The sequence below is a fragment of the Gymnogyps californianus genome, chromosome 2, assembly GCF_018139145.2.
Source record: "Gymnogyps californianus isolate 813 chromosome 2, ASM1813914v2, whole genome shotgun sequence".
Taxonomy (NCBI): domain Eukaryota; kingdom Metazoa; phylum Chordata; class Aves; order Accipitriformes; family Cathartidae; genus Gymnogyps; species Gymnogyps californianus.
This window is the reverse complement of record NC_059472.1, coordinates 2,183,662-2,210,562: the sequence shown is the minus strand read 5'-3', so window position 1 is coordinate 2,210,562 and position 26,901 is coordinate 2,183,662. Positions and strand designations below refer to the sequence as shown.

General features: G+C 45.3%; 1 protein-coding gene across 1 annotated transcript in view; it reads left to right on the top strand.

Annotated features, from left to right (window-relative positions):
- Positions 1–492: 492 nt before the first annotated feature.
- ADGRB1 (adhesion G protein-coupled receptor B1) overlaps positions 493–26,901 on the top strand; it is a 66,008-nt gene continuing 39,599 nt past the window's right edge. The window contains exons 1-5 of the mRNA XM_050892887.1: positions 493–593; positions 8,318–8,420; positions 12,371–12,521; positions 16,786–16,855; positions 24,652–24,718. Of these exons, the coding sequence (XP_050748844.1) occupies positions 493–593; positions 8,318–8,420; positions 12,371–12,521; positions 16,786–16,855; positions 24,652–24,718 (492 nt within the window). The remainder of the gene's footprint in view (positions 594–8,317; positions 8,421–12,370; positions 12,522–16,785; positions 16,856–24,651; positions 24,719–26,901) is intronic.

The window sequence follows — 26,901 nt, the reverse complement described above, 5'->3', positions numbered from 1 at the left end:
CCTTTTCTAGATGGATGTTTGTAGTTAGTGGAAGATTTTCACCTTCTTTTCATCCTCCAACCTTCATCAGCGCCATTCCCAGAAGAGCTCATTTGTAGTTGTTCTAGTGTAGGCACTGCCTTCTGCTATTGCCTCATTAATGATCTTCAAAGTTTCACACTGGATATGAAGGGCCTGATCCTCCTCTTGCAACCCACGCCTTTTACACACCTGCCTTGCCATGGATATCAGAGTTGTTAGCCAGACTTAACACTGGTGTGTGGGGGAGCAGAATCAGGTTCAAAAAAAGGCTGGGTCAACCAGAAACAGATCCTCGTCTTCTTTCCTCTTTATTTGTATGTACAGTGCGATGTGAAGGTCAGGTGGGTTGACACGCAGACAATTAGGAGGAAAGTTCTTGCCATGAAATTGAGCTGGTAGTATTTGCTGAGCATCTTCTTTTTTTTTTTTTTTCTTTTTTTTTTTAATGTCTTACTTTCTCTCTTTCAGAACATGGAAAAGGTGCTGGTCCCTTCTGTCACGTTAATTGTAGGCTGTGGAGTATCTTCGCTGACACTTTTGCTGTTGATTATCATTTATGTCTCTGTTTGGAGGTATGGCTTTCATTCTCTTCTCTTCTTGTTGGGGAAAGTAACTGTCTCTTGATCTACATGGATCCTGGAGGTTTTGCTCTCCTGTTTTGGGTGTCTGGTGCCTGAAGAAGAACCATTTGGTAATGAGTGGGTCCTGCAAAAAGTCATCATAGTGGCTTAGTTGGCATTATTCTTTCCTTTTAGTGCCAGAGAAATTAGTACAGTGAAATTAGTGCCATGACCCCATGTAGTCACATTGTTCCATTTTCAAAAGCCATGTGCCGTTTTAGATGCCTTCCTATACCCCAGGAAACCTTGTTTGCGGAGAGGTGGACATGCACTGCCTCCTGGCAGGCAGATTGCTTCAAGGTATTCCCGGTTGGGTCTTTGATAACATCAAAACATCCATGACCCGTTATGAAAACATCTGGCCTGAAGAACTGACAGCACTTTTCAGGAGCTTAAGGATGATAAACCGCATGGTCTAAATAGCTCTCCAACCTCTTAGCTACGTTTTGCCTTTAGCTTCAGATGCATATGGGATTCCTCAGTACATCCCATTGCGGAGAGCTCCTGTACACCTATAATCAGGTCAGGTGTAACCTTAAATTGTATCATTTATAGAGGCTGAAGTGATTTAGTAGCAAAGTTTTATTGAACAAAGGCCCACATTGGCCCACATCCCTGTTAGATATGTTTTGGTGGACTGCATAAGTTGGAGGACCCGAGGTGTGCAAGGGGTTCTCCCCCTATAATGCATTGAACAAGGTCTGAGTTTATACTACAAGACCCATGCCTTTCCTAAACCCATGGCAAACACGCTGAGAGCTTCATAACTCTAAGCTACATAAAACAAAGAAAAACAGAACTCGGTGAATGACTGTGAAATTGAAATGGAGTGGCTACAAAGAATATACTGTTTCGATATTATTGGTGACCCTTTTGGGAGAAGGGATCAGTCTGAGGCTCTTATTTTGTCAAGTGATTCTTGGAAGGAAAGGGTAAATTCAGTTCAGAGTTGTGAATTGAGATAACTTTTTCTACCCTTTGATAGAGGAAAGAAACAAGAGAGTAAAAAATGACCAAAAATGCATCTTTTTTTGTTGATACTGTGACAGTGCATAGTGGCTAGTTAATTATGGCAAGTGCTACGAGCTGAAGACTGATCATAATAACGTTTATCTAGAACTCAGGTTTTTCCGTGCCTGGGGTATCATTGGATCTGCTCAAGTCCTTGTCCTCTCCTGCTTTTCCTCAGGCTGGGCAGCACTGGGCAGCGCTGGTAGGTGACTTACTGGTGTCACTGGTGTCAGGATCAAGTGGAAAGTTAGGATAGAAGAGTAAAGAGCAAGTGTTCGAGCCTCACCCTCTCTTTCCTATCAGAAACAAGTTCAGGATCTGAAACCCAAGTTCAGACATGAGGTTGAATCAGTTTGGAGCATGCCAGAGTCATTTGGAATAACATGATGTATTTTCTTCCAGGAGTGTGCCCCTCAATATTTACTGTTATTGAGGACAGTAAAGTTAATTGCCTGCCCTGTTTAAAATAAGCTCTTTTTAATTTCTCATTCCAGCCTTTGCGTTATGCCTATGCCCAAAATGATCAGCATGAATGGGGGGACATGTTTATGGGAGGCTTGAATGGGCATTTCTGAGCTAGCCAAGGATGGACATGCATTTCCAAGTGATCCTGAGACCAGCTATATCTTGATTAAAGGGCTCTCTATCCTAAGTCTCTTTGTGTAAATATTTGTAAAGCATGATCAAGTGATCTCTAGAACTTCTCTTTGGTGCGCTGAGTTTGTTTCATTTCTTCTCTGTAGATCATGTTTTCATGTTTTCTAAACTTCACAGCATTCCCATGGCTGAGCCCTGAGCGCTCTGTGTGTCCTTTTTATTTTAGGCATAGCTGCTGGACATGAATGTGCTGTCCTATTAACGGTCTCAGGAACATCATATTCAAGTCAACATTATCCCCTGGCTCCCACTTTGTTTTGCCCTAGATGTTATATAGTCTGATAGACAACAGCTGGAAGAATGCTTAGAAGTGGGATCAGCAGTATTATTCCAGCTGTTGTTGCTAAAATACAGGAGCAGTATCAAAGCGGTTCTTTTTCATCGTGCAGGGGAGAAACTCCTCATGCCCTAGCTGCCTGGTCTTCTGTAGAGAGCACTCACGAGAGCTCAGCTGTTTCGGGGAGCTTTGGCCGGGAAATTTCCCATTCAGACCTCTGGACAAAGGCATCTGGAGCATGCATACATAGGCTCAGCTTGAGTATGAAACACTTCTGATGAATAAGCTCACTGAGGCTGACAATCTGGAAACTTTCCCAGAATTTTGCCCAGCTAGGTTTTGTTTATACATGGGAAGCAGAAAGAAAGGGCGGGGGAGTAAGAGGGAAAGGAACATGGTAAAGAAAAGGGGGCAGAGTAAAAGGGAGGTGATCCCAGCTTTGGGCTGCATATCAGAGAGGAAATGAGTTTACCCTCCGCTTCCCATTCAAAACCCCCAAATAATGGTTGCTTCTTAGTGGCACCTACTCAGCCATCGGCATGAATGGCATGAGCTTTTTGATGCAAGCGATCGCTTCAGACACAGCCAACTTGGCACAGTCTCATTGAAAACTGGACGTTGTTTCTGTTTGACGGCTGTTGGTGGCCTGTTGGTGGACTCACTCCAGTTCCCAGTAGACAGATGGCTGCAAAAACTCTGCTGCAGATGGTGCATCTCTGGCCTTATTAGCAATCTCAACAGAGAGGTCAGTGACACAGTGGGCCATAGAAGTGGGGTGACCTTGTTGCATCTCATCAGTGGCTGTCCTGGGTCACAGCTGGAGATGCGATCTGTGTGTGGGCCACGTGCTCCACCACCCATGTGGAAAAAGAGGGAGAATTGAAAGAAAAAGCTCTTCCCTCTTGAAAACTGACATGAAAAGGAAAAACTGGGGAGAAAAGGAGCTATTCAAGGGTCAGAACAGGTGAAATTACTTAGTACTGTGTTTCTCTAAGCTTTGGCTTGTACCATTCCTTTCAAGCAGCTCCTTGACACGGTGGTGTTTCAGGAGTGCCCCAATGTGTTTTCCATCCCTGAACTCATTGCAGTTCAACAGCCTCTGGAGTCAGTGACCTTTCCGTAGCATGGAGATCAATGCTTGCTATCGAATAACCCTTCCACGAGCCCATCAGCATGTGGGGCATGGCAGACCTTTTTCACTGGCGGCGGCTGGGTGAATGCTGTATCGCTGAAAGATATCAGTGCGAGCTTTTCTCACTCCCTGCCCATCGAAGCCTGAGGATTGATTTAATGGTTGTCAATGAGCTCTCAAGGGGCTTTTAACATTTGCTTTAAACCCAGGAGCTCTGCCTTTGCCGGAGATACTGAGGCACTCGGTGACCCTTGTGGGAGGTGGCAGGAATGAGTAAGTGACTGCACGGAGAAGGATGTGCGTATGCACAGTGAGAAAGCAAGAGTGACTCAGTGTTTGCAGAGAGGAAGGGAGCGTAATGGGATCAGAGAGACAGACTGCGGGGTTTTCCCACCTTCTCCATCTGTCTCGGTTTGCACAGGGCTTCCCCACATCCTGCAGGACCCAGGCCAGAGCAGAAGTTCCCTAAATTTGCAGTGAGTTTTGCCCTGCTTTGGTGGCTGAGTACAGCATATTTTGATAAGTAGGCAGAGTCCATGTATCAGCCAAGGGGTAGCAAGACAGCACCCTGGAGTAGCTCTGCCTTTGCTGGAGATCTCTCCTCTGGCAAAATCCATCAAGTTCTGTGTTTTTTCCCTCTCTGATATGAGTTCCTGACTTCTTTGGCCAGAGGATCTGGATAGTAATGATGATTTCTTTCTGTGGAGCATCCTGCACTGGAGAAGAGGAAATGGAAGGAAAAAAGCAAGCATGGCAGGAGGCCATCTTAGCATAATGGGGAACTTGTGATTGAGCTGAAACATAACAAGGAAATGTTTGGTAGCCAGGTCAGGCTACCAAGGAGGACTATGGAAACATTGCCCAGGAATGCAGGATTGAATTAGGAAGGTCAGACCTCAGCTGCATTTGAAACTGGTAAGGGATGTGAAAGGCACCAGGAAGGGTTTCTGTAGGTACGTCAGCACCAAAGGATTATGCAGGAAAGTGTTGGCCCAGTGCTGAATGGGGCAAGTAGCCTAATGGAAAAGGAAGTAGAAAAGGTGAAGGTACTCGGTGCCTTTGTCGCCTTGTTCTACTGGCAAGGTTTGCTCCCAGGCACCCAAGTTCCTGTACCTAGTGGCAAAATCTGGGGAAGGAAATACTACCCACTGCCAAGGAAGAGAGAGCTGAGGACCATTTAAGTAAGCCAGATGTTTGCAAGTCCATGGGACTGAATGGGATGCGTCAAGGGTGTTGAGGGAGCTGGCTGGTGTTACTGTGGAGCCACTGTCTATCATCTGGGGAGGTTCCGGATGGCTGGAAGAAGGCAAATGTTACACCCATCTTTAAAAAGGGCAAGGAGGAGGATCCAGAGAACAACTGGCTGGTCAGCCCACTCACAGCCCCTGGGAAGATTAAGGAGCAAGTAGTTATAAAGGTTATTTCCAGGCAAAATGATGGACAAGAAAGCGACTGGGAATAGACAGCACCGATTTATTGAGGGCAGATTGTGCCTCACTGACCTGTTTCCCTTTTGTGATGGGATGACTGGTTGCATGGACAGTGGAGGGAAGTAGGTGTTGTATATTTTGACATTATCAAGGCCTTTAACACAGTTTTCCATAGCATCTTTGTATCCAGACCAGGGAACTGTGCACTGGATTGGTGGCTTCTAAGGTGTCTTAACAGCTGAATGGAGTTCATGCAGGCTTAAAGGGTAGTGGTCAAAGGTTTGAAGCCTGATCAGGAGCTGGTTACCAGTTGCATCTGACAGGGGTTGGTACTATGGCCAATATTGTTTAATGTCTTCTTTAACAACCTGGACGATGGTGCAAAATGGACCTTCAGCAGGTTTGTGGATGACACCAAATTGGGAGGAGTGACTGATATGCTGGAGAGCAGCACTGCCATTCAAAAGGACCTCAGCAAACTGGAGATATGGGCTGAAGAAACGGTACCACAAAGACAAATGCACAGTCCTGCACCTGGGACAGAATAACCGTGCGGAGCAGGATGGGCTGGGGACTGACTGACTTGGTAATGCCTCCACAGGGGAGGCTCTGCAGGTCCTAGTAGGCAACTATTTGGAAATGAATCAGCAATGCACCCATGCAGCAATGAAGGCCAACATTATATTGGGCTATATAGGCAAGAATATAGCCAACAGGTCAAGGGAATTGATTATTCCCCTCTGCTTGACGCTTTTGAGGCCACATCTGGAAAAGTGTGCCCAATATTGGACTCCCCCAATACAAGAGATGTCAACACATTGGAGCGAGTCCAGTGGATGCTTAGGGAGCTGGAGAACATGATGTAAAAGGAGGCAAAGGGAACAAGGCTTGGTTAGCTTAGAGAAGAGGAGGTTGTTAAGGAGGAGTCACGGAGAAGTCAAAGAACTTGCAGAGGTGTACAGCGAAAGGTCTAGAGGCACCAGCTGCAGCAGGAAAAAATCCAGCTAGATATAAAGAAAAATAATCCTTCACCATGAGAGCAGTTAAGCACTGTGACAAGTCATCCAAGAGAGGTGGTGGCATTTCTGTTCTTGGTGATTTTCAAAACTTGATTGGATATGACCCTGAGAAACCTGATCTGACTTTGAAATTAGCCCTTTTTTGGGCAGAGGATTGGACTGGGAACTGGAGAGGTTTTTCCCCAACCTAAATTATTTTGATTCTGTGATTCTACACGTTGCCAACCCATGTCTCATTCTGTGGAGGTTCAGGGATCTGGGGAACAGGACAGGCTCCCAGTGCATGAAGGGAAGCATGGAGAAAGGAGAGGCTTGTTTAAGGGGGGAAAAAGTCTGAAGACGGCTGGATTATCTTCCCTTACATTCACATAGAGACTATACTTATGGTCAACTCATTTCTTACCTTTTTTGACCAGAGGAGACTTTCAAAGTGCACACTAATGCCAGTTGGATCATAGTGTTGCTACACAAATTTATTGTGTCTCATTCCCACCAGGACAGAGACCAAATCTCCCTTTCTATCCCCTAGAAGCTGCTGACTGGAGACTTGATGTTTTACTTCTCACAATCAAAGCATAGACAGACTGATGGCTCGGTACCCTCCAGCCACAAATAGAATAGGATCCAGGTGATGGACAGCATTGTAATGAGCCCAATGAAATGGGAAAATTTGGGATCAGATTGGCCATGAAAGGAATCAGAGGCTTGTTTTGCAGGCAGTCAACCCAGTTTCTAGATGACCTGGAAGGCTAAAGTTTGTAGTCTGTTCTGGGGTTGGGTGAGTTTCAGGGAGAACTACCTATAAACCAGATTTCCAGCAGACTAAGTATAAGTTCAGGCTGCTTTGCATCAGTGACTTTTTTGTATCCAGGAAAGCATATCCTCAATGTTCATGTTTGTCTGAAGGTAAAACTCAGAGGGAAGTTAAAATCAAAATTTTGCAGCCTTCAGTAGGTCTAAAGCACAGATTTACCCTTGGCAGAACACACACATGCAGTAAACTCATCCTGCCCACCTAGTCAGAAACTCAAAACTCTGCAGCCAAAGCACGACCAACTCACTCTTGCTAAAATTAGTTAATGAAATTAAATTTCCAATATAAATAGTTGATGTGCTGGAATGTAGGAAATAATCCTACATTAGCCTCCAGGGGTGAGCTGGTTGATTAATAGATCTGTTTCTAATTTCTATAAGCATCAGCATCTACTCTTCACTCATCTGGTATTCAAACAGGGCACTTGCCAAATCACTGAGATTATTCACGTGTATGAGTGTTGGTATGGTCAGGTCCTGAGTCAATCTTTGGGGACTTGCACTTTTGCAATTCCCTTTTAATTTTATTAGGTACATAAAAGTGCCTTCAAAGAAATTTTCCTCCATAGCCAGTGGTTTGAATTAATTGTTGTGCACGTACCTCAGCAGCAAGTTGGTGCTGTGCTGCACGTTGCAAATCAGAAGTGACAAATAGCTTGCTCCTGCAAGGTGCTGAAGGCAACAGCTTCCTAACTTGGATCCCTAATGTCCCAGACCCACAGCTGCAGTTGCGTATTTGGCCTAGTTTTGAGAAGTGTTAAACCGCTCCATCTGGGGGGAAAAAAAAAAAAGCTACAAATACTTCTCACTTCATGATGGGTTGTTAGGTTAAACAAAGGGGAATGCTGAATCACAAACACTTTGTCGTGAAGGTGCATGCATTTGTAATCTGCTTTCATCACCAGCATGCCTGTGGCTCTTCTTATTTGGGAATCTTTCCATGTGTTGCCTGTATGTTTTCTTTTAAGCTCCTTTTCAAGTCCCCTTTCAAGTAAGCAGAGCTGAAGAAGACTTGCAGCACTCTACTGTTTTAGGAGCGGCTCAGACTAGGGACCGGGCTGGCCCCTAGTTTGTTGACTCATGCTCATAACTCCAGCATTGATGGGGGAGGATGGAGAGATCTGTGGGCTAAGCACTACACCCAAGCTCTCCCCCTCCCTTTTCCCCTTGTTCTTGTCTGTTTAACATACAAGATCTGCAGGAAATGGGCAATCTCTTACCATGGCCTTCTGTAGAGCCTGGCCCAGTGCAACCTGCACCTGGTTGATGCTTTTCAGAGGTAACTTAATGCAAGTTGTAACAGGGTGGATCTCCCTCCCCCTCTTCTCTTGCTGCAGGTATATTCGCTCAGAGCGCTCTGTCATTCTTATCAACTTCTGCCTATCCATCATCTCCTCCAACGCTCTCATCCTGATCGGACAGACCCAGACTCGGAATAAGGTAGGAGATCAGTCGGGCTTTGTTTGTTTGTTTGCTTTTCCCCTGATTTAGCTCTGAAATGATCCATTCAGGCAGCACTTCCTCATTTTTCCTCCATCTGTTAATTAGCGACATGTCAAAGACACAACTAAATGGCAGATTTCAATTTTCTCTCTCGCTCTCTCTTTGATAATTTGTCAGCATCCTCGGGGCTTTGATTAAAACCAATGTGATATTTTTGAATATCTGCCTAGAGTAGCTGGCACATGGCACACTGAAGAAACATGCTTATTTGCAAGGCTTTAACCATTTTATTTTCCGAAAATTACAAAGATTGAGAAAAGGCTTAAAAAAAAAACCCCAACATCTCAGCCACTTTTATACTCTGAGCTTAAAGTGCTTGGTTGATGTTAACGAACACAGCCACAAAAACCGCCTTTTTTGAGGTAGGAAGTGTTGGCAGACACGCTGTGCACGCTGCGGGGCCGGTGGCCGCGAGGGACTCACTGCAGATCACAGCGTGACTCGAGCAGTAAAGGCAAGATGTAACGTGGATTTTCAAGCCATGTGCACTGGTTGCACGTACGTGCCTTCCTTCTCCCAGCTGGAGAGGCGCATGTTGCCTGTATGACTTTTCTCCAGCTAAAGTGCTTTCAGTTTCCCTGTTGGTGTCTGGCATAACAAATCACTGCTCATCGTTAGCATTTTCCTGCTGTACGTTTTCCTGTCTCTCCAAGTGCTCCAACCATCCTAACTCTGCTAAGCAGAAAAGTGAGGCAAGAATTGTCCTCTGCTACTCCTGCTGCCAAAGTTGCAATTAGAAGTCAAAATTTAGTTTTTAATTAACAGTAACAAGTGACCGGCCAGTTTTTTCGAGCGTCTACTTTGGCAGCCAGAGCATGCTGTCACTTTTGGAAGCATTTCTGCAGAGAAGCCCCAGGGTTTAATGAATCACAGAGACTCATTTCTATGGAGGGCCCTTAGGGTTAGGGCTAGGTTATGTTTTAGGGAAAGCTTTACAGCTGCTTGAGTCAGATGTGTGGAGAGAAGAGCGGAGAGATGCAGCCAGCCAGCTCTGCTCCTATTAAACAAGTGCCCTTCAGAAATTAACTTTGCAAAGCAGAGCTTTCTTTCATGGCCACCACAGTTTTCTCAGGGCAAGGGGTGGAGAAAGGGTGAGCTAAGCTCTCACTTTCCCTGAGTGCGTTGTCTGCAACCCCCAAGTGTGTGCTAGGAGGTTCTTTCCATAGAAAGAAACACTGAGGGATGCTCAACAAGGCAAACCATGACTGGACCTCCTCTTTGGTTAGTCTTCTTCACCCCAGGACAGGAGATGGATGTCTTCATCCTTTCCCATCCCCTTCAGAGCGCAGTTGTGAGCCCAGGTTCTCCCTCATGCTTTTTCTCGCATTACTCTGGGTGTTCACTGTCAGAACTGTTAGTGGGGATTCAAAGCTCCTGGCTGCGATTGCACGAGGCAGATTAGCTCTTTGCACATACATATGCATGAAACACCATAAATAGAAAGGTTATTCTTGGATTTCCGCTCAGCCATCTAGTAAACAGTCTCTGTCAGGGAACAGAGAAAGAAAACTATGCAGAGAAGAGATGAAGGAGTGTAAATTAGGAATTTATTCACATTCAATTATTGATAATGGAGCATCTTAAAATGTTGGTGATTGATTTATAATTGCAGTTACTCTGGGAGAATTTCTACAGTGTTAGTTTTCCTGGAAATGCCAAATTCTCCATTGATTTCCATCCATGTAACCTCAAAGGCAAGATTCCATGCCTGGATTTGCTAAGCTTTTTGAAGATGAAAGGCCTGGGAAAAGGCTAAAAAATTACAGTCAGCAATAACATGATACAAAAGAAATGAATACTGCATGAACTGGCCATATCTCAAAGGCATGGCTACGTGCTGCAAGGAAACAGATTTCTCCTCTTAAAGGAAAACAAAGGCTAATGGCCTTGACAGACTGACAAGCTCTGCTAGATCTTTCTGCAGCAGCTTGGGACATCATATCCCTGTGCTTAGGCCTTCATGGAGATGTTTTTTTTCCTTACAAGGAAGGAGAAACCTGCAGCAGAGGTAGCAGAAGCAAATATGTGCCTGCCCATCAGCTGGCCAAGTTCACAGCCTGGTTTCAGTTGAGGCAATAGGTTTATACTGGCCCAGCTGAGATGTGCGTATTTCTCTTGTGCTCCCCTCCTCTCTCCTCCTTCCCTTTCTATCAAAACTACCTGATTGAGAAAAAATACCTGGAAAATGTATCTCTCTGGTGTAAAATTGGAAAGCAAAGTTTTTCTCTCCCCTTCATAAACTGCTGGCAAACTGGGCAGAACCGTGTTGGTGCAGAACAAAATCAAAACGATAAAATGAACAGTGTTGTACCTGATGTTAGCAAAAAAAAAAGTTCTAAAATAACAGTCTCTTAAAATACATTCCGGAAAACATCCTGTGTTTGTAACTGTTTTATGTAGGTTTGTAAGCTGATGAATAGCAACCACTTTCTTAGGATTCTTTTAAAATGTGAAAATTACTTGAAATTATCATATTGAGCTGTGTTATTTGTACTGAACTGTCATCCAGAATCCATTTATAGGCAGAATACCAAGGGTTTTGGTGTCAAATACAAACATGGAACAAAAAGACAGTTCCTGTCTCAAAGAACACACAGTCTTACTTTTATTCACAACCTCTGATAATGTCAGTTTGTGCCAGTGTATGAATTGAGAGCAATCCGATAAACTCATGACAAAAGACACTCTGTGCATGACAGCTCTGTGTTAAAAGATGCTGGTGGATGAAAAAAGAGGAAGGTTCATTGACCGTAAACCCATGTTTCCTGATATAACTCAAAGCAGTGAAATTCTTCATAATAAACCTCCCCCTCCCCCTGCCCTGAATGCCTTAAGCCATTTTTTTTTGATCCAGAGTCACTTTTAAAGTCTATTTGCTCTCCCTTCTCGTTGGGAGCCACTGGAGTTTCTTTCCATCATTTTCTTCTTGAGCACATTGATTCACAGTCTCCAACTCGCAGATGGTGGAAATTAAGCACAGCTCTGGCAGAGTTAAACAGAGCGGCACCAATTTGCACCAGTAAAAGATTTGGCCTTGCTCAGTTAAAAAGACGAGCTTGTCAGCTTTCCAGTCCATCTCCCTGGCACTACAGGATTGTTCTTCATAATGCATTTGCTAGTACTTTCCCCAGTTTAATTTTAAATGGCTTAAGCTCCCTGCATTTCCCTTGAGAGATTTCCCCACCAAGTAGTAGAGCTCACCATTATGAAATTCCTTCTAATGTAGTTTCTTTTTTTTTTCCTTTCTTTTTTTCCCTGTCTGCGAGTAGTTATATGCTCTTGAACAACTATGCACCACTCATGTTTGCAGTCCTTACCAGCCCCTGGCAGCCGTGGTTTCAGCCGGCTCTCACGGCTTAACTCTTTCATTCAGCGATCCTTCCCTGGCAGGGACACTGTCTAAATTGCATTCCTCTGATTTCATTTCTATGGCTTGGCTGCCAACGACATGGTGCTTTGCAAACCTTTTGAGCTGAGATTAGTGCACGGCTTACTAACTGCTCCGTCCTCCCTGAAAGGATCGTGGTAATGTTTTTGATCATTTGGAAAATAAATATATCTTGCTGAAGCCAAGAAAACACCAGGATGGGACGCAGGCTCAGACTTCAGCAAAAGTGTTAACCATGGGCTTATCTTAGAGCTCATGCTTAAGGGCAGCCGATTTCCGTGCAGTACTTGAATTTGAAGCAAACGCATTGGTCCTTTGCTAGGTCGAAGCTTGTAGGGGAGACTGCCTCTTCCTAAAATGTCTTTTCATGTCCTGATCTCCATGACCTTGCCTTCCAGAGCCTGGTTTGGAAGCACCTCCCTGTGCCTTCTGCTCTCCTACGCGCTACTCTCTCCGCCTGCTGTTCCTCTCACGTGTCCTCCTTTCCTCCTCTCTCCAGGTGATATGCACGCTGGTGGCAGCTTTCTTGCACTTCTTCTTCCTCTCCTCTTTCTGCTGGGTGCTGACCGAGGCTTGGCAGTCCTACATGGCCGTGACGGGCCGGTTACGGAACCGCATCATCCGCAAGCGCTTCTTGTGTCTCGGATGGGGTGAGGATCCTGGGTCTGCGGAGCAGCTCCCCTGGGGCGGGGGGGAAGCGCTGTCCCCGCCCCGGGATGCGGAGCAGAGAGGGTCTGGGCTACAAGAGCGACTGATGCTCTGCAGAAGGCTTGGCAGAGGGTGCTTGCAACCCTTTTGAGGGTGTCAAGAAGGGCTGAGTTGGTTAAAAATAGCATGAGCAAGAGCCGTAAGTCTTGCCTGCTGCCCAGTGCACCCAAGGGTCACACAGAATGGATGAGTCGAGAGGGGCTGAGTTTTCCAAGGGTGTGCTGGGGGAGGTTTCTCCTGGGTTTGGGTCTCTTTCTTGCTTTCTCCTTTTCTCTCTCTCGCTGTCTCCTTCCATGTGCAACCCAGAGTGAAGCAAGCTCTGAAATCCCGTCTCCATGGCAGCAGGGCCTTTTGTAGACAAATAAACTATGAGACTGGTGCAGATGCTTGTAACTAATTTTTCTCCCTCTGCCTCTTCCGTATGTTTAATTTATTAGCCTTAAATGATGCATTCTGTAGTAGAAAACAAATACAAACCCATAACCTGGGCTTTCAAAGCAGTAACAAGCATGCGTTTGAAAGGAGCAACTGAACAAAAAGTTGCTCAAAAGCGAGCAGGCAAAAAAGAGAAAGGGAGAGAGAAAGCGTTGTGCATCTGAGCTGTATTAGTGTCTCATTTTACTACTGAAGTCTAGCATGTCACCCCAGGCAAGATATTTCTGATGCTTACGAAGCACTCTGATGTGATTTATTCTGGCACATCAAGAGCCATCCTCGTTCCAGCACCTGCATCCCTTTAAGTTTTCGCTCCTAGCTTTTGCTTACGATGATAGAAAATAAATTGTCTTATTGAAATATAGTGTTTGTGTATAGTAGGAGAATAGCCACATATGTACAAAGCACAGGCTGCATGCGCCTGTGTGTGTTCATGCATATGTTTACACACAAACACTCTATGACTCAAGGAACATCAGGGATATTGAATGCAACAGACTAATAGTTTTTCTAGGTAATAAAAAGGGATTTTTCTGATTTGTAAAAGCTAGGACAGATAGGCGTGTTAGCCAAGGGAATTTTGGATGGGCGACATTCACATTTGTAGTCTGTACAGATTAAAAAAAAATACCACCCTACATGTGTAGAAGCATAATTTGCACTGCTAGTAAAATGTAGTCATGTCTGAGCTAGGATGCACTGGCTGATAAATGATGTATAATAACCATTTGGAATAGGTTAGGACAAGAAATGAAGAACACTCTTGCCCATTAAGACAGCAAGAGAATTTCCAGCATTTAGCATCCTGCTAGACTTCAGCTGTAGAGCTGGGATTAATGGCACTTCTAAGAGGAAAGAGGCTGAAAATATGTTTTAAAGAGCATAATCTGAAATAATTAGCACAATTCACTTTGTCATGGGCTGATTCTCCCCCTTTTCCCCCTTTGCGTATTAGCATTTCTCTAAGCCCTTGTTCTAGACATCTTTGCCAAGTTCTCAGCTGCTGTCAGCTGTAGCTCATTGAAGCTACAGTGGTTTTCATCAGCAGTGAGGTTTATTCCCTATTTTTTTGTTCTCCTCTTGGGTATGCAACTTTGCCTTTCCAGAAAAGAATTTTTAGCAATTAGAATTTTTTTATCATTATTATTATTTAAACAGACAGACAAACTGTTCCCTAGAAACAATTCAGTCATTATATTTAGCCCCAGTAAAGAAGAAATAATTTTGTCAGTCCTTTTACGACCGTGTCATAGTTTCCACAACTGGATTTTTAATGCTGCCATAGCTCAGGCTCTGAGTGGGTCTTCAGTTGTTCTAACAGTTATGGCTCTTGGTAGTTATTAGCGAACAACTTTTTCTAGTGAGACATGATGAACACATGACCTGATTCTCCTCTGACCTGGCAGTACAAAACTCTTCGAAACAGGTTTCTAATGCACTTATTTGGAATTGTGAATGTAAAATTCACTTTCTGCAGAAAGCCCCCAAAACCTTGCCAGTGACTACGTAGCGTGAGTGACTGCCTAGAAGGCTGATACAAACCACACACAGTATATAGAACAGAGCAGTTAGGAATAACTTTCATTCAAATAATCAAAAAATAGATTAAAAGTTTGGATTTTTTTTTTCAGTCTAATCACATCTAACTGTGATTAGACCATTACCAGCTCTCCCAAGGCAGAGGACTACAGCACCCCTCATTACGATGCTCTTTCTCTTAGCTACCATGGCATAGCTACCACCTTCAGTAAATGCTACTTGTACAGATCCATTTCCAGCACAAGCTGGGGCTCCTACCCAGGCTCGGTACGAGCCGGTCCCTGTAAGCTGATGAGTTCATAGCCTGAGTCTGTATTTCTGCATAATTATCACGTCTAAGAGAAGCACTTTGTGAAGAACAAGTTGCTATTTTTGGCAGAGTCTTAGCCAACTTTCCTCTTTCACAGGGCCTCTTGCATCAAGCTATACTGCTGAAAAAGTCCTTTCACATGGTTTCTTGGTGTGCTTGCCATGGGATGCCATATTGATGACATTGTAGTGAATACAGCACCCAGGATATATCCAGATGAGGTGTGAAGGAAGCTCAGCTAGAGAAGCAATAGTCAATTAAGAAAAAAAAAAAAAGAAAAGGAAAAAACCAAAAAAGAAAAAAAAGAGACATCTTTTAAACCCTCTGCCTGTTGGTTTTGGACTGATCAAACGTGAGCTGTGCTTGGAAATCTCATATGGGAAGAGAAACACTTCCCTTGATGATAACTCTCAAATACTGTATATTCCAGCCAACTTGGCCTTATACCTCCCAGCTGGCTGCAGACCCTCACTATTAATCAATCTTGCGATGATTTGTATTGCTGAGTGACCACCTTGCCAGCAGGGTTATTGTTCGGATTCTGTGTCTGCCCATCCCTTCAATCTACAGTGTCTTCTGCAGCCACCTGCCGTGACCTCTACAGCACACGAATTAGGGTCTTGTCAAGAAGCACTAATCCTAGCTGGCTACTGATCCTGCTAATTCTTAATGGGATTTGCCCATGTTTACCATTGAGACAGCTTAATTCATCATGTCACAAGGAGGAGGGCTATAAAAAGCCACATGGAGACCTCCGTAGCTGAAGAACCAGATGTTACTAGCCGATATCCAGGCATTTCTTTAGGGAAAGAAGAGAGCTGGGCTGGGACTAGTGAACCAGAAAAATACCCAATCTCCTCCACAGATCCTTGAGCAGTTTATCATGGCAGGGATAAGAAGGATCAGAAGACTATTAGCAAGATGTAGTGTCTTTTGCTAGTTCTCATTGTGCCTAGGCATTCAATGACCCAACAATTTCAGAACTTCTTGTGAGTTTTAGGCCAATAACCAGCAGGTTGCACAATAACCAGCAGGTTTTCTTTATACTCCTTGCTTTAATTTTATGGGAGCTTCTAGCGGGAAGATCAAGGCCGTAGCTTCACCCCCTTATGCACCTGAAATGGCATCCCGTGCTGGCACCATTAGCTCATGATGCTCTGAAGATAAATTCTACTTTGTACATGGTGGTGTCCCAGCCACAGACTAATTTGCTTATCCTTTGCAACACTCATAATGAAGTGTGTCTTCTCGAGGGCAGCTCGTTTCTCTTAGTTTATTCCCCTTTTGGACACAAAAAGGGAGCAGGTCTCTGGCAGGAGAAGTATCCTGGTCTGCAGAAAGAACTGATGTTCTGATGCTCTTTTCCATTGTTGTTCAGAGGGACCTGCTCTATTATAGATCATGGCCCAGCACTTAGGGGACCTGTTTGGGATAGGGGGAACTCAGTTTCCATTTCCTTTTCTGTCTCATTTAGGGTGAGGTTTGAACTTGGGTTGTTCATCATACATTATGTTAAGAGCAAACATAGCCCTTAATCTCCTCCTTGCTTCTTTGAGTTGGGTTGTGGCTGAATATTCCGACTTCAGGAGACACCGTTATATATTCCTGGCCAGCCTGTGTACCTAAGAATAAAATAAATATATTTTATGCATCTGCATGTACTGTCAGTCCCCACACAACTGCTGAGACCACAGCAGGATATGAGCTGATTACAGCTGATGGCATTTACTTCATTAGCAGAGGTAACAAGGGTTCATGTTTTTGGCTCTGAAGGTCCTGAATTCAGTCTCTGCCAAAGACCCAGGCTGGGACAGATGGTGCTAGAATAACACTGGAAAGAATGGGGTATATTATGCGGTTGAGTGGGAGAAGAGCTGCGCATATGCTTAAATGACCAATTTTCTCTTGTTTCATTTCCGTAGGGCTCCCCGCCTTGGTGGTTGCCATTTCCGTGGGATTTACTAAAGCCAAGGGGTACGGCACCGTGAACTAGTGAGTAAAGGAGCTCTTCTTCCTTTTTCTTCCTGTCTCACCCTTCGCCCTTTTTGTCAAAATCCAGTCACTAACCTGCAGGAGCCAGGGTAGGAGCTAAGTTCTGGTGTGCTGCCCATGGCAGAGGAAAGCAGGGATGACGGGAGAGGAAGGAGCAATCCTGCCTCCCTGCCTCCTTAAGCTGTCAGCTGGCTGAGGTGGATTGTGTATTCCTTTAAAAACAAGTTCGTAGGGACTAGTTAGATTTAACTGTTGCATATATGACATCACTTTCATCTAAGTACCTCCTATTTAGAGATTTTTTTAATTTATTTTTTAGGCAGAAATGTGGAATGTTTAAAGTTTAAGATGTTTACAAATTAAAAATAGCTTTTGTGTTTATCTATTTAGTGGTTTGCTTGATTGGTCCCAGGTTTTCAAAATAGTTCGGCTCAGTTTTAGGCACCAGAATGAACATGAGTTTTTAAAACCAAGGTTTTGAAAGCAATCTGAATTTGCCTGGTTTCCAAATTCCACAGGATTTGCCTTTAGGAAACTTTTATTTGCATGTAATGGGGGAAGGGAGGCAGGGTACAAATAATGGAATAAGACTGCAGAGGTAAAAAATACATTAAGGCAAGGCTGGAATCACTCAGAGCTGAGCATTAGTACGACTTAAAAAAAAAAAGAAAAAGAAAGTGTTATTTTTTCACTGTGTTGTGAAAAAGATAGCTTAGAAATTTTATGCATAGTGGCAGCCAAAGGATAATATTTTATGTAGCAATAAATCAGGCTCTTCCCTGCTGCAACCCATCATTATCCAGAGTCTTCCTGGCCAGTGGTTTGCATCCCACATGAACAACGTTTAAGACAAAAGCTGGACATGTGGCCAGCAACAGATGAGGGTTCGGTAGGTCCACTGAGAAAAAGTCATGTGGAATTGCTGCTTTTTCTCAATTCCCACCATATTCTGCACACCCACGACCAAATGGTCCAGGGTTTGCATTTTGATTACAGGAGAGTATTAAAACAGCCCAGCAGCATTCTCCATTTGCTTTGCAGTCTAAATTACTGCAGTCTAAATTACTGTACAATACAGAAGGCTCAGGAAGGTGGGTTTGTCAAATGCAAATCCATAGATACAATTCCTGAAGCCTGTGCTGGCATCAGGATGCATTGACGGTACCTGTCCTGACTTGCCTGCCCCAGCTCAGGTGACTTGGCTTCAGTGTGTCCTGGTGGAGAGGAATCCAGTGCTTGGTGTATGACTCAGAAGAGGACAACACACAGCCTGGCTTTCAGAAGTACCGCTGAGATCCCAAATGCCCTTTAGCTTTCCTGTGGGTCTGCTGTTTCTGGCCCTTTACTCCATGCAAGTCCCTGAGAACAATTCATAATGAACAAGCATCAGGGAAATGGGAGGGAGGTCCTAAATATTTCTGCTTCCTTTCCTGTTTATAGACTGGTGGGAATTGGTGCAAAAAGCTCGGTAGCTCCTTCTCCATTAATGCTTAAAGGCCACTGCAGAGTTTTGTGGTCAACGTTGGCCACACAAAAGAGCCTGGGCAGGGAAGGGAGGAACGTGCAGGAAAGCACACCCGATTTCACTGCCCTGGACCACTGCGTGCCAACATCTCCCCGCCCCAGAGCAAAGCCCTCCCAGACTGCAGCCAAAAGGGTGTCAACGCGTGACAAAACCTGCTGGACTCCTGCCTTGCTCTCAGATTGGCACACCGGCGAGGTGGCCAACAGGCTGCGCTGACTTTCCGTCATTCCCAGGGGATGCTTAACCACACTAGCTCTCCTCCTTTTGCTGCTAATCTTCTGACTCCTTTCAGCCCTAAAGACTCTGTTGCTCCTTGCATCCAAGGGCTGGATGCTGCCTTGCTTCCCTGCCCAGCAGGCTGGCCGGCTGCCTGGGGGATGGCAGGGGGTCCTGTTCTCCCAGCAGGAGCTGCAGCCCAAGCGACACCATTTCCTAGCTCTGCTGCCGGGGTGCTTGTCACCAAAATAGCAGGGAGCCTTCGCACCCCGGCAAGTCCAGTCTGGTCGTCCTTTGGTCTCCCTTCCACACTGCAGCCCAGTACATGGTAAAGCTGGTGAGTCCCAGCAAAGTCGTAAGAGGAGCAACAGTTCCTGTCAACCACAGAGAGTCCATCAGACATTCCTGACGTTACCATCTTGTTGTAATTACTGGTGTTGGCTTTACCGAGAGCCAGAGCTAACTTGCAGTCATGCACTCAAGCCAGCATCTCTGCCCCAAGCAGCGTGGATGTCCCCGTGGGCGCCGGTTGAGCCGTCCCTGCCCTGCCTCCATGCAGCGAGGGGCAGGTGGGTGCACGCTGCTGCGCCAGGTGGATGGTGCAGTGGGTTCATCAGCCACGATGCTGAGCGTAAAATGGTGCTGAGCGTCGCTGTAACGAGAATTACATTTGCACACTGGTGCATTTTAAAACATGAAACAAATATTCATGTGGACCAAGCTAGGCAGGGTGCCCCAACAGCCTGCAGTTCATTCACACTTATCCCTGTTTTCCTGCTCAAAAGGCATAAAAGCTCTCTTACATTTATGTGTGGGGAGGCCCTTGGTTTTACCTCTCCTCTAGAGCAAAGTCAACATTACAAGGCAGTAATTTCACAGCTGAACTCCAAAACTTGAGGTTGTTCAGACCTAGATTTAACACTGTCTAATGCTAAAGGCATATAAACAGAATACAGACTTGGATCGAAGCTTGTCCCAGGATGATTGTTGGTTTCTGGCTATTGCAGGAATGTGTGAGGTAGTTGCAAAGCTTGGACCTAGAGCTCAGGAGCTATTTTAGCTTTGTCTCTAGTTAGTATAGGGCATGCACAGGGTGTTTCAAATGGCAGTGGCAGACTTTCAAGGCACGATGTTTCCATCTTGCAGAAGGAAGGAAAGACATTAGCCACAACACGTCCCTCCCTGTGAAGCCGGGGACAAGAGTTGACATGATAAACCACAAGGGACTTCACAGTTTTTTCAAAGCTTTTTCCAACCCTGCAATTTCTGGATCCTAAGAGCAGTGCATTAGCACCTGTCAGTTTTCTTGTGGAGATGGGCATTAAGACAAAGCAGGGCTTTTATATTTAGCTGAGCACAGGATTTGACGCTCAACATCAGGTTTTTCCTCATCCCACTCACTCACTGTGGTAAAAAAACCCTGACATCCATCTAGGGGACATGGTCATGCGAGCATTTTGGGGACAGCTGCAAGTGTTGAAGGCGTTGCAGCACTAATCTTGGTGTTACAAACTCCCAGGGCAAAGCTGGTGGAAGAGACAGTGTGTGAAATGCATAACATGTCTCTGTGTCATGATGACTAAAACTGTTCATCTGCAGGGTACGCCAAGGTGGCCAACTGCAGTGGAGCAAGTTAAGGGAGGACCTTTCAACAGGGTAGTCTGCCTGGGCCCTGAGCAAGATTTCACCCAGCTTTGTCCTGTCTTTTTTTTGTACATGGGATGAAGCTATTCTGTAATGATAAAAACACAACTGAGCAGCAGTATGGAGGCCTGTCCCATCAAGACGTGGTAGCAGTCGAAGGGTTGGCCATGTCTCCAAGCTGTAACACAGAGAGATCCGAGAGAGTGCTAAGTGTAGGAAGGTCGTAGATAATATTTAACATTTACCCTTTAGCTGGCCAGACTGGGCCACTGAGTGGTAAGATGAGAAGGGAGAGAGAGGTTAAAATTAAAAATTGAATATGTACTGCAGGATTTGGACTGTGTCTCTCTTGTTATCTGAGTGGTGATTCCCCAGCAGCCATTCACTCAGAGGCCTTTACTGCTCAGGACACTTCTTCTGGAGTGCTATGAAATCTCCGTCTACAATGAGGGGAGGAGAACACAAGGGGATTTTTCCTTTTTCTTATCTGAACAGCATTTGAAAGGAGGTTTTGCAGTTGTTTGGAGAGCTGCTGGGGTAGGGTACAGGCTGTACTTCCAGTCTCAAAGAAAGTCCTAGAGATAATGGAGGTCTAGAGGACCCGCCACTGCTTCCCTCCTTGTATTAGGCTGAAAGCCCGAATAATAACTCTCCTTTTAGCCAGTACTTTTCCCCTTCCACAAAAAACACAGGTCTCGATTTATGGTATCACAGGCACAAGCAAAACCACTTGTCATATCAACATGGTTTTCAGTTTTAAATCATGTTTCAGCTTGCAAATGCAAATCTAAGAAGGAAATGCCATGACAGTGTGTTGATTCAGTAAGAAACGTAGAGAGAACATTGAGCCTTTGGTGAGCCATAACTCTTTGAGGAAGAGATTTGTGTTCATTTACACATTTTTGACACAAACACACAAAACCTGCAACATATATTAAAAGTCCACATCTCATTTGGCTGACAAAGATTTTGCACCTAAACTCATTATACCGTAAAGGCTGCATTATGCCAAGGGATCCTCATGAGCAGATTTCTGCAGCCTCCTAGGACCCCACTACTTACCACTCGGTTTTCTCTTATTGTAAGCAACTGCATGAGCTAAACTTAGAACAGGCAAAACCTAGGAGGAAGAACCCATGGATATGATGTATTCAAGAGAAAACTGAGGAAGTTGGGAACCAAGACCCCTCTTGAAAAATCTGAACCTCTAAAGCTTGTCAAACTGCCTCCTAAAGCTTGAACTGGGTAATTGAGGTTGTGCTACTGGTAGCTGGGAACTCATATCCTTCCCCACAAGAGAGCCCACAAAAAGTTTTCTGAGAGCAGTGCCAGGACACAGCAAATTTCCAGGGGTCCTTGTGTGTCATTGCATCAGGGCTTCTGTCACCCACAGGTATCTCAGCAGCTTCTATATTAATCTCTAAAGTAACACTGGTGGGACAGCCCTGATTCCCAGCTGTAGCCTTAGTTATACAAATATGTTGGCTGTTGCATTGGGGCTGCTTAATTTTGCACACAATCGAGGTGAGATCTGTTGCTGGCAGAGCTGTAAGATGTAGTCAAGAAGGTCTCGGTGGAAGTCAGCTTTTCGCAGGACCAAGACAAAAGCCGTCCATCTCACGTCTTTGCTGTGGCAGATTCACAAAAGGATCAGATGTTTTGCAAAGAGGTCTTTCGTGTTGAACACAAGAGCTGCTGTCAATCGGGGAAGCACTACTTAGAAATAGTAGTCTGGAGCTGCTGAGCATTGTTAAACCATTCACTTACTCACTTCCAGCGGTACTTTTATTTAAGAGATCTGTGAAGAGATCCCTTGGCAAGTACTGGGGAACCTCTTATTTATGCAAATATTTCTGTGCCTTGTAGGCACCAGGCTAAAAGCATCTCCGCTAGACTAATATATTGCTGGAGTTTGCTGTCGGTTCCTCTTCTCAGATATCACTTCACCCTTTCCCTTCCCTTGCTGTCAGCCACCACCTCTGACAGCCTTGGAAATGCTTCGATTAAGCGCTGTGGCAGGGAGGTCAGGCAGTCAGAAGGGATAAGGACCAGTGCTTGGTGATGTGTGAACTCGCCTTCCGAAAGCCTGATGCTGAGAGGGGAAGAGGGGCTGCCAGGGTCCTGACATGAACGAGAGCCCTCACTGCACGAAGTGCTCATCGCTAATTGGAGTGCAGGACTGTCAGCTCCTTTCTTCGGCTGAGCTGTCGGTTGGAAGAGACCCTGGGAAAAACAGTCTCAACATTAACATGGGGCGTTGGAGAAAAAGGACTGGGATCTGGGAGCCCTCCTGGTTCCCCCTGCCCTCTCCTTGCATTTAGAGAGACCTCCAGTTATTGCAGTCCTCCAAAGCTTCATTCTTATTCCCTCCCTCCCCAGCTGGTTATTCGTTTTATTATTAGAGCTGCTCAGACAGGTTGTGACAGAGCAACTTGCTATCAGGAAGAAATCAGAATTGATTAAATTAACACATTACAGGTTTAATTTAGAAATAAGCAAGATGCAAGCCTCAGAGAAAAACAGGATGTCCTGCTTTCAATTTTCAATGTGAAATACTTTTTTTTTTCTTCTTTTCCCAAATGTTCTGTGTTTTGGGGTGAAAAAATAACGTTTTTTGCAAGTCAGAATTGATAGAAAAACATATGAGCCTGATCAACAAAATTGAAATGTTTCCAGGAAGGCTTTGTTTCCTGGGAGACTCTGAAAGGCAGCATCAGTTTGCTTCTGATGCAGAATGAAACCATATTGCTGAGAGTACAGGCACGTAACTGAATTACTGCAGGGTTAGCCGGGTTAAGAGCTTTGAGAAAGTCCTCGCTCCATTGTGGTTGCCTGCTCTTATCCTGTGGTAAAGGCACGGTAGTTTACTGCTGAAACAGGATTACTTCGTCGCACATTTTCTCCAGGGTACTGCGATGTCAAAGCATGCAAACTTTCCGTGGGGTTGCTGACACAGTGTAAATTTGCATCCGCTCTTGCCCTGCAGTACCTAGTTTATGTGTCCATGCTCTGAATTGCTGGATTCCCCACAAAATGGAAATTGCAACTCCAGTGCTGCTGTAACTGTTCATGACTGTCGCAAAGTCACAGACTGGTTGAGGTAGGATCTCTGGAGGCTGTTTGGTCCAACCACACTGCTGCTCAAGCAGGGTCACCTAGAGTTGGCTGCCCAGGACTATGCCCAGATTGCTTTTGAATGTCTTCAAGGTTGGAGACTCCAGAACCCCTCTGCTCATCCTTTGCCAGTGCTCGGTCACTCTCACAGTGAAAAAGTGTTTCCTTCCTGACTTTACGGTCAAACCTGAAAATCACTGTTGGCTACCCAGACACCCTGTGATGCTCAGCTCTGAGGATGGGAGTGGGGTGAGATTTCCCCTGCCTCTTGCTGCTCGTTTTTTTGCACCAAGTTTGTCAGCAGGGGGATATCAGTGGGCAGTGAGATCTGCATGTGAGTGTATGATGCAGTAGGAGCTCTGTGGGGACACCTGGAGCATATTCATACTGTTGACATGAGAGGTGGGATTCATCTCCCCAGTGATGTCTCCATCTGGGTTAGATGCACCGCCTACTTGGATGGTGAAGGTCTGGTCAAGGAGTTCAGGATGTGATTCATCTGATTGAATGTAGAAGCTTCATCCTGGACTCTTTTGGTTGGATCTCTGCTGACTAGAAATGTCATCAAGAGTGACTGGCTCTATGGTAGGCACCAATAGGGCAGACATCAGCACTTCGTCAGAAGAGCCCCCTCAGTTTGTGTAGGCACCAGGCAGTTTAGGAGCCTAAATTCCATGTGTGATCAGTGGAGAAAGGAGAAGTCCTTCTCAGGTTACATGGTGTGAGGGAGAAGGAACAAGCTGGTTTCCACACACCTCACGTTCAGCTCATTCCTTAAGAGCATCCACTTAAGGAGTGCTGTGAATTCCCACCTCGCTGCCGTGTTGTAAAATTTCCCCATGGCAGCAAGCTCAAAGGGAGGATCCAGGAGAAGAAGTGTTCTGCACTCCTGGACCTGAGCCCCTGGCAGGCATAGTGGTTAGCAAATGAGCAAGGGACAATTTCCACTGTTTCTACTCTTTTGCCTGAGTGAATAGGACAAGAGAATTATCTTGCCAGCAAACTGATGCAACTGCTTCCAGGACCTGGTCTGAAACAGAGCACTGTCATTAATTTTGCATGCATTCCTCTGTTGACAATCAAATGCCATTCTTCAGGCAGACCTCCAGGCAAATGAGCCTTTATGCAAGTTCAGGAGAAATAGGAAACAAAACTTGCTTGCTGTAAAGTCGGAGACTTTTTTGCCATGGGGTGTCACCTCCCAAGATGAACTCTTCAGGCAAAGAGAATAAGCAAACATGCGCCTGTCGGTGATGCTAGCCGCTGGGTAACTTTCTTTTCTCTCTTCATTTTCCAGCTGCTGGCTGTCGTTAGAGGGAGGTCTTCTCTATGCCTTCGTGGGACCGGCGGCTGCTGTCGTTTTGGTATTTAAGCTTGGCTGAAAGCTGTTTTTTTTCTCTTTATCTTATGGCACTTTCCTTGTTCTTTCAACCCAAGAGTGCCCCTCTTTATTTCCACTCATGTTTTGAATAGCTTTCTCATTCAGGAATAAAGAGCGAAGTGTTAGAATCCACCCCAATCTGGGGTGGGTTTGATTCTGAAATGTAATATGCCTCAGCTCTCAGCCTTCCACCTCTATCCTCTCTGGAGTCCCCTAGACATCTGATTAATGCTTTACCTTGGTTTTGCCCTATCTGAATGGAAGTGTAGGATGATGGTGGAAAACTCTGACATTAGCTCCTTCAGAAACTGCTGTTACTGGTTGCTTTCAGACCGGGCTGTGCCTCCACAGCCAGCATTTATTCCTGGTCTGTCCCAGATGGCCAGTGCATGTGAGCAGCTTCCTTGTTTGAAGGTGAAAAGGAGGTCTTCAAATCAGTGCCGAGGGGGTTCTTTGTGACCCTAAAAATGTCATGTTTGCTTCTAGTTCAAAGAGGTGGCATAGTTAAAGTGAACATTCCTAAACTCTGTCCCACCAGCTCATGCATGGTGGGAGTCTGTTCTACTATCCCCTCACCTTTGGCTCCAACACAGCACCAAAGCCAGTCTTGGCCAGTTATTGCTTGAGTTGAAGGTGTCACTCAAGAGATGACATACCTTTCATCAAGCTTCCCTGCTGTTGAAGCCTCACTGGCCATGAGAAATCTTGACTGTCAGGGTTCAAAGAATTTGAGAACTGCTGGTCCTCTAGGAAATCCCTCCTGCAGCAATTTCAGATGGGTTTAATGCCACATTTGAAACCCCACATGTAAGTGACAGTGTGCAGCTTCTCTCCAGCCCAATATTTTATCCGTCTTAGAGGAGCTGCGTGTCCTCTAAGGCTCAAGTGCCCTGGAGGGTCCCACAGGAATGGGGTTGTTGACACTTGCAATTTCTTTTTCGGATCAGGCTTTTGTTTCATGCAGTGCCTGGGGGGTTAACTGCCCCGCAGCAAGAGCAGGCTTACAGGAGAATAACTACACAAAAGCCCTTGCTGCCTCTATTCTCACTGCTGTCACTGCACATCAAACCACCTTGGTGCCATCATTTCATCACGATGACAAAGAGACAAGCCAGCAGTTGCCCCTCCTCTATAATAAAGCAAAGCTTGTATCAGTTAGGGTCTTTCTTTAGCATAGGGCTGTGACACGTAGTTGAGCCTTCAGATAGCAGTCAGCAAAGAGTGGGGATAAGCAGATGTTCATGCCAGCCAGTCACTAGATCTCTGTAGGCACGTGATAGTTGGATTTCCCTCAGTAATGTAGCTGATGGGGGTCAGGGTCTTCTTTATAGCCAAGATAACTGACAGGAGCATTAAGTGGCTTAATGCTTTCAGATGAACAAGCTCTTTGCCCCAACAACGTAACAGCCGATAGCTCTGGCTCAGTGGATTGAATGCTCAATAGACAGCAGTGATTAGGAGGGAGGGAGCTTTGCTAGCACACAGAGAAGGGGGAGTCAATCTGCTGCCTCAAGCCATCTTGCTTTTGTTGTGCCAACAACAAGGGAAGTGATCCTTTGGCTTTCCTTAGTATTTTTAAAGTGTGAGGAAAACACATGAGCCTGCTTCCATTTGGCATCTCTGGTTGGTTTTCACTCACCATCGAAGCTGGAAATGGAGATGTCCTTACAGAGAGATCAACACCTGCAAATGGTGGTTCATACAGCTGATCTTAGGAAGTGGTGAATCATCTCTTGGGGTGTCCATCTCTATTCAGTACCTAGAGAGAGAGCCTACACACCTAGTTTTGACTGCCTGACTCATTGCTGGCTAAAGTGAGAAAGGAATGCTGCCCGAGTTGATATATATACTGAGGAGCTTGGGGAAGGAGAAGGAGAAGAAGAAGCATTGAAAGCCTTTTAATAAATGGGAACCTGGAAAACAGATAAGCTCAGTAAGTTGCCCAAATTTACACTGTGACTTTTAGCAGAGCCAAAAGTTGAACACACAGTTCTCAAGCGTGCGCTGTCCACAAGGCTGGACAGCTGTCTGTTCTCCATGTAATTTGTCCTGATTTCAGGTTGACCATGTCAGCGATGGAGGGACAGTCCACCTGGCTCAACATAAGGACAGTCAGGCTCTTGCAGGGCTGTACAGGGGTTATGCAGCTGTGCTGCTCTCGGGACA